Source organism: Physeter macrocephalus, chromosome 20 (assembly GCF_002837175.3).
Source record: "Physeter macrocephalus isolate SW-GA chromosome 20, ASM283717v5, whole genome shotgun sequence".
In the NCBI taxonomy this organism is placed as follows: Eukaryota; Metazoa; Chordata; class Mammalia; order Artiodactyla; family Physeteridae; genus Physeter; species Physeter macrocephalus.
In genome coordinates this window covers 78,147,470-78,154,768 of record NC_041233.1, presented here as the reverse complement: position 1 = coordinate 78,154,768, position 7,299 = coordinate 78,147,470, and the positions used below count along the sequence as shown (strand labels likewise).

At 43.4% G+C, this 7,299-nt stretch overlaps 2 protein-coding genes across 7 annotated transcripts in view; one reads left to right on the top strand and one right to left on the bottom strand.

The window, feature by feature from the left end:
* The window catches only part of FANK1 (fibronectin type III and ankyrin repeat domains 1), a 136,628-nt gene extending 132,784 nt beyond the window's left edge, over nt 1-3,844 (bottom strand). The window contains exon 1 of one of the 3 annotated variants that reach the window (XM_028480910.2): nt 3,513-3,844. In XM_028480910.2, coding sequence (XP_028336711.1) covers nt 3,513-3,525 — 13 coding nt within the window. In that variant the 5' untranslated portion in view covers nt 3,526-3,844. The remainder of the gene's footprint in view (nt 1-3,512) is intronic. The other 2 variants (XM_028480911.2, XM_055081083.1) reach the window with 2 other exon arrangements.
* Nucleotides 3,845-3,883: 39 nt separating this feature from the next.
* Nucleotides 3,884-7,299, top strand: part of DHX32 (DEAH-box helicase 32 (putative)) — a 62,279-nt gene continuing 58,863 nt past the window's right edge. For 3 of the 4 annotated variants that reach the window (XM_055081081.1, XM_028480906.2, XM_055081082.1), the window contains exon 1: nt 3,913-4,002. The gene's annotated coding sequence lies outside the window, so the exon portion shown is untranslated. Of the gene's footprint in view, nt 4,003-7,299 lie in introns of all 4 variants that reach the window. The other variant, XM_024121187.3, reaches the window with a different exon arrangement.

The following is a 7,299-nucleotide window of genomic DNA, read 5'->3' as shown; positions in this document are numbered from 1 at the left end:
GTGAGAGAGTGGCATGGACATATATACACTACCAAACGTAAAATAGATAGCTAGTGGGAAGCAGCCGCATAGCCACAGGGAGATCAGCTCCGTGGTTTGTGACCACCCAGAGGGGTGGGATAGGGAGGGAGAGAGGGAGACGCAAGAGGGAGGGGATATGGGGATATAGGTATACATATAGCTGATTCACTTTTTTGTACAGCAGAAACTAACACACCATTGTAAAGCAATTATACTCCAATAAAGATATATAAAAAATAAAATAAACATGCATTCTGGTGGGTGGGGTGAGTAGGAGGGGTGGTGAGTAAAAGAGAGTAGTAAAGGATGACTCTCAGATTTCCAGCTGGAGTAACTGGGAAGGTGGTGAAATCCTACTCAAATATGGGGAAGACCAGCGGGAAAACCGGTTTGGAGAAAGAAGTCTTCACTCCTTTAGGGATATGCCTCAGTCCGTTAGTCACTGGAATGACTTAGCATCCCATTTAGCATTTCTTTTAAAAGGTAGGTGTGTATCTAGAAACTGCTGCCTGGCCTAGACTCGGCCCAGATTACTTTATATAGGGAGGGTTTAGGGGACAGGTGGCAATATGGCCGTAAGTGGGAGCTGGGGAGTTACCCCAATGCTGCAATTGATATATATACACATTTTAAAATTCAGATTATGTGTTTGTTTAGGGTGATTTGGTGGACTAGGGAGGATCATGCGGGGGAGGGTTAAAGACCCCCAAAGCTACCCCTTGGCTTTGTCACTCACTAAAAACTTAGGGAAGAGATAGTACTGTTGAACTTAAATATTTTCTTCAAAAAAAAAAGAAATTGGATGTACATTTTCCATGATATTTCATACATGGGTTAGCTTTCCAATAGTGTTGTTAGTTTAGGAAGAAAATAATTAAATATGTAAATGTGAAAAAAAAAAAGGTGTAAGCCAAGAGCCAAAAGCATTCTGAACAGTCCAAGGTTGTGAGCTTATTTAATTTGCCCTTTCCCTGAGGAGTCATTTCTTGGATCATTGACTTATTATCATTCTGTAAAACAGGGGTAGCCCTTGTCACCCTCTGCCTAGTGCCAGAGTATGATCCAGCTGTGGGAGCTGAAGAGTTTATGTTTATTGGATTTTAATGACTCAGTTAATAAAGGTCATTGCTAAAAGTAACAGAAAACTGAGTGTGTGGAAACAGAATGGATAAGACTGACTTGGGGGTTATTCCTAGTAGTTCCTTGGTGTTGTCCTTAGATATATGTTTAATCCTTAAAAACAATTAAGAAGGAGCCTTCCTTTTAATCAAGTCACTGATGCTATACTCAACTACGCTTGTAAAATGCTATTTGAAACCCCTCAATAACAAAAGGTAGCACGTACACACCAGGTTTAAAATACGTCAGGTAACACTGGCACAACAACATATGGTGACCCTATAACTGTAATATTTGTTAATATCATAGCCATGGCATTCTCCAATACCTTGGAGAGAATAAAATAGCAACTTGAGTCTCAGGTGAAATCTGGTTGGGTATGAATCTTCAAGTTAAATGGGACCTTAAAGATCATTTAATCTTGTCCTTTTAAATATTTACTAACACCCGAAATGGTGTTTATTAGGCTGTGAAAGAATTCCCTATCGTAAATGGTTATTGTTTGAATTATCTAAAATTAAATTGATAACAGCATTTGAGAGTATGTGAGAAAGAATAAATTTATAGTTGTGTCCCAGGCATAGATTCCTTAACAAATATTTTCCACCTAAAAATACAATGAGATGAGATATAAATGTGTAATTCATAGCAGTAATAAATTTCTCACAGTTTTACAGAGCTTCTGGGATCTGGTTCCTATTCACTTTTCCAGGCTTGTCTCTTTTCTTTCTCCTCCCCTCCACCCCTCTGGCTTCTCTCAGTTACAGCTTTACTGATCTTTGAACTCTGAGCCTCAAACCCACACTGCTCTCTCAGGTCTCAGGGCCTATACCCAAGGGATTCCCTCTGTCTGGAATCCCTTTCCCTAATTTTTTCTGGGTCATTCTGCAAGCCTACTATTGCTTCCTGCCGGAAGCCTTCTTCCCATCTCTTTTTCCCCAATCTCAGACCCCAGGGAGGTTTCAGAAATTCTTGGGCAAGTGTCTGCTCAGTTTTCCAGGGATAGCCAAAGCCAACATGGTCCTATTCATTGTTCAATCCTCCACCCCTAGGACAGTGTTTGGAGCATAATGCATACCATGAACCAGTGAGTGGATAAACAGTCTGAGCACTGATGGACTTGAAAGCTATAGTTTACACATTTAAACAGTAACATAAATCTGAAGAAATAAAGTTGCTGTTTTAAAAGATATATTTCACTTCGATTTATTTCTTCTCTAAAGAGAAAACATACACACCTTGGCATCAGTTTGAAATGAAACAAAAATTTTAGTATTGTTGTAAATTTCTTTCAGGTTAGATAATAGGTTAGATAAAATGTGGAATCCAGAGAGTTACAAGTGCAAGTGACAGAATACTGTATAAAATCAACTTAAACAACTCTAACTCTCAACTTGTAAGTTTTCTCCTCAACAAGTGAGTTTAAAAAAAGGCAAAAGTTTTTTAAAACCTTCTTGGAAACTTTAATAATGTCAGCATATCCCCCAGAGAATGGATTTGGTCTGAGTACTTCCATTTCTGAAATTGTGCAAGAAAAGACGACTTGGTTTTGAGAGTCAAACTTCATCCTTCTATAAAAGTTCAAGGGCTTTCTAGTGTCCATCCATATAAAACACTGTTCTTATTTTAAGAACAAAAGGAGCAATAAAACATTAGCTTGGGAAAGAAGGACGGAGCACTGTCCTTCTAGAGAGGTTTGAGTAGTAGTAGTAGTAGCCGTAGTAATAATAATAATAACAACAACAATCAACACAGTAAATTAAAGCTTGTGTTAGATCTGATAACTCCAGACTGCCCACCTTTTGTCAAACAATGTGGGAAACAGAAAAAGAAATCGTAACTTTGTGTGTGTGTCCGAGCCTACCTCGTAGAACCTCTAGCAACGAATTTAACAGTCTTGGACAAAGCTCAAAATTTTTTTTCTCCTTCAAATCTCCGACTACTGGGAAGAGGACGGGATCTCTTCTAATAAATACAAGACCTAGCCTTGTTGCATGTTTAATTGCTGACATTTTAGAAGCAGAATGGCTATTTACAGTTAATGAAGCAAACTGCCAAACAAAATAACAACAACAATGACAGTAATAGTAATAAGAAATGGATTTGCTTGGGGGTCGTTTCAGGAAGGAACACACTGGCGGCGCTGCATCCTCCTGCCCATACTACCGAGCTAACCCGGCCCTCCGGCTCCCGGCGGACACACTTGGCAGGATTTAGCCCCCTTCTTGTCTCTCCAAGAGAAGAAAGCTCGAGGAGGAGACCGTATTTCCGTGTCAAAAGCGTTAAAAGCCTGCGGAGCCGCGCGCAGGGCGCCCACACCCGTTCCGGGCAGGCCCGGCCGCCCGCCCCAGCCCTGGCCCCGGCCCCCTTACTCTGGGGCTCCATGGTCAGCTGCTCCTGGGGCCCCACGGGCCGAGTCCCCCGCGCCGCCACCGCCGTAGCCCCTCCGAAAGCCTCTCCTCCAGGGCCGGCGTCTCTCCGGTTGCCCTGACAACCCGGAGGGCGGGGGAGGAGGGGCAAGAAGGACGGCGAGAGGGAGGGACCAAAAGCCGCAAGGCAACGCAGGCGGCCGCGAGGACCCGCGCGTCGCAGGGGCACCGAGCGAGGGTGGCGGCGGGGTCGCCGGCTGAAGATTCTCTGCCCCTGAGGCCTGATCGGGCGGTCGCGCCCTCCCGGGCGGCCTTCGCGCCCCCGGCGGGGCCGGTGCCCGGGCCTTCAGCTGGGGGCCTGCTGGCCCTCCGTCGGCGACCCGAGGCGTCCGTCGGTCCGTTGGTCCGTGTATCCGGCGAGCTCGGCCTGCCCCGCGGGGAAGGGCGGCCGGGCCTGAGCCTCCCTCCCCGGACTCGGGAGCCGCCGCTGCAGGTAAAGGTCGGGCCCGGCGGCGGGAGGGGCGGGTGGGCGGCCCGGGCGCACCTGTTGCGGCAGCTTGGGGCCCCCTGCCCGCCCGTTGGCCCGGGACGACCCCGCTGCGACTCCTAAAACGCTCCGGAGGAGGCGGCCTCCCCCCACCTCCCCCAACCTCCCGGAGCCGCATCTCGGCGCGGGGAGCGAACGTGTGCACACCAGCCCTCCAAGCAGGGGGCCCCGGCCGCGGGGGTGGGGTTTGGGGGCTTGGGCCCCGCCTTGGGAGGGGAGAGTTGGGTCCCTCGTGTCACATTTGCGGGAAGCATGGAGCAGATGAGAGCCTCTTCTGTCGTCAGCAGTGGGCCGAGTGTGTCCCTTGTATCCTGAAACCCGGGAGAATTCCTTCGCTCCGCATTGCACTGTCATCCCAAGTGTCACATTTCAGGCGGTGGGCCCGAGTCGGATCTTTCCGGTTGAGTTAGTTTCTGTGTGTGTGTGTGTGTGTGTGTGTGTGTGTGTGTGTGTGTTTCAGCCCTCCCGGTTTTCGATTGAGTTGTGGCATCAGCCCACACGTTCTGTACCAAAACTTTATAGGTATGTGAAACAAGTGTAACGTGATCCCACACCGTAATCTTTCCTAATATTTGTTTTTAAAACACTGATTCAGGTAAGGAGGCTTTGAGGGTCACCAGGAATTTTATCTGGTAGGTTGTAAAAATTCAAATCACAGGGAGAGTGCTGTAGGTTAAGAAAAACAACTGTAAGGACGAGGGGAAAATGGAGAAGAGAGAAGGAAAAGGACGAGAATGAAAATGCAGGTGGGAGGAAAATGGCATGATTGATTTAGTACTCGTGCTGGAGATTATGGCCCCTCCATCAGTTCCTCCGCTGCTCTAGACAGTACTTGAGGGAAATGAAAAGAGCCCTTTTGCCGTCATGTAAGTGATTACTCATTCTTTGCCACTAGACAGATTTCCACTCTGTAGACAAGGAACATCAAGGAGAATTACTTTTCTCTTAGAATCATTCAGAGGTTAATTGAACCTGAGAAGCATACATCCTGTGATGAAAAGGGACATTTATTATATTCCACCAAATTAGGCTTTCCCCTCCCAGATTATATGGAGACATTTTCAGATTAATTGTCAAAGCAAGAAGGTTTATGTGTGGATATCGACGAGCAGTGTGATATATACAGAATCTGTAATTCATAAGCTAAAATATTAAAGTAATAAATTGAGGTTGGAAAGTAAACACTTCATGGTACCTTAAATACCTGTTCCTGTTACGTAGAGACAGGGGATGGATTTTTAGACAGAAGGCATTTAGATCAACAGTACTTTGGTAGTAAGTCTTTTCAAACTCTAGTTTTCACATCATTAGCAGAATAATGAATTGGTCTTTTCATCCAAGAAACAAACATAATGGTGCTCATTATTAATATCTTAGTCAATGTGATAAGATAGTGATGAAAACTTGGCTTTTATTAGCAGGAAAAAAAAAGAGAGAGGTAGGGTTAAAATTTCCCATATAGTAAAGGATTAGGCATTTGTATTTAAAAAGAAGAAGCAACATTGTAGATCTTCGTGCCAAAGTAACAAGGACTCAGGAGTTTAGTAGTTGCATGCAGATTTTAAGGTTGGAAAAATGGAGATATGCATTGGTGAATACTTTGTATTATAGATGAATGATTTTATCAGTAGTTATGAACTTGACATTGAGGAAATCTTTCACTGAAATATTTTAGGTAACAAGTGACTTTGGCAACTGAAAAGCAACATTGGATTTTAGGGGATAGTGTACCTATGGAAGAAATGACTGGTTGGCGGAGGGGGGGGGGCGCGCGGAGGGGGGGTGCGGGGTGGGGGTGGGGGGGGGAAGGTACAAAGATGTCTAAGTCAGGGACAACATTCAGTTTCTCTTCCTCCAGCCCTAGTACAATGTACTTGTTAAATGTCTGTTGAATGAGTGAGAAGAGCTTTAGAGAAATCGCTCTAGGTAAAGGATACACTTTATTATTGGAGGAAATATCCTGAGGTCAGAAGGTTGCTAATGTCCTAGGAGTTGAGATGAATGGTAAAGGTATTGGTTGTCCCTTCGGGGATTTTCTACTACTTTGTTTTCTGTTTCTTTTCACTGTCATTTTCAGGGTGTTACTGGTGCTCAAGTTAAAAACAATGAAGTCCTGATTTTTAAAAAAGTTTCCAAGCTCATCACTGGATAGAATAGTTACATTATTATTTACTTTGCTGATTGATGCTCAACTAAATGTAGCAAGCCAAAGCACTGTCACAGGGAATAGCAAGGTAGCCAGTAAGAGTAGCCTTTCTTTTTCTTATTTAAATCTCTTGTCCACATCAGAATTCAAATAAAAATAACTCCAGTAGGAAGTTAACATTATTTAATCCTAGTAGGATGATTTAAAAAAGAAAAAGAAGGAAAGAAAACAAAGCAAATGAATGTGTTATTTCCATTTAGCAAACTTACTATCATAAGTCATAGGAAGTTTTTCATTTTTGTTTTTGGATTTTTGTTATTTTGCCAGAGTGAGGGTACTTTTTCCTCTTTCTCTGTTACTTTCTGAAACTCATAAGGAGTTCAGTCAAAGCAGAAAACAATTATATTTCCATTTTGGCTGTTTCCTTTCAGTCCTCCAGACCTGTCATGGTCTGCACTCAAATTGTTGGACTCAAGAAATGCCCATCTCTTAGCCCTTTTAATCATTCGTAGTATAATCGGGCTACAGAGCCATGCCACCCACACCCCCAGTTCCCATCTGGGAAGTCTTCCAGGTTAGGGGACTGCCCACTGAATGCATTTCTCTTTCCTACTGGGGGCGCTACACACTTTGGCACTTATCCCTATACTATACTATACTTTCTTTTTTTTCTTAGAATATATTTTTTTATTGAGGTATAGTTAATTTACAATATCATGTTAGTTTCATGTTAGTTTCAGGTATACAACACAGTGACTCAGCCATATATATATATATTTTTTTTTTCAGATTCTTTCCCTTACCAGTATTACAAAATATTGAATATAGTTCCTTGTGCTGTACAATAGGTCCTTGTTGGCTATCTATTTTATATATATATATGTACACACACACACACACACACACTTTCATGTTAGTTTCAGGTATACAACACAGTGACTCAGCCATATATATATATATATTTTTTTTCAGATTCTTTCCCTTACCAGTATTACAAAATATTGAATATAGTTCCTTGTGCTGTACAATAGGTCCTTGTTGGCTATCTATTTTATATATATATATGTACACACACACACACACACACACACACACAC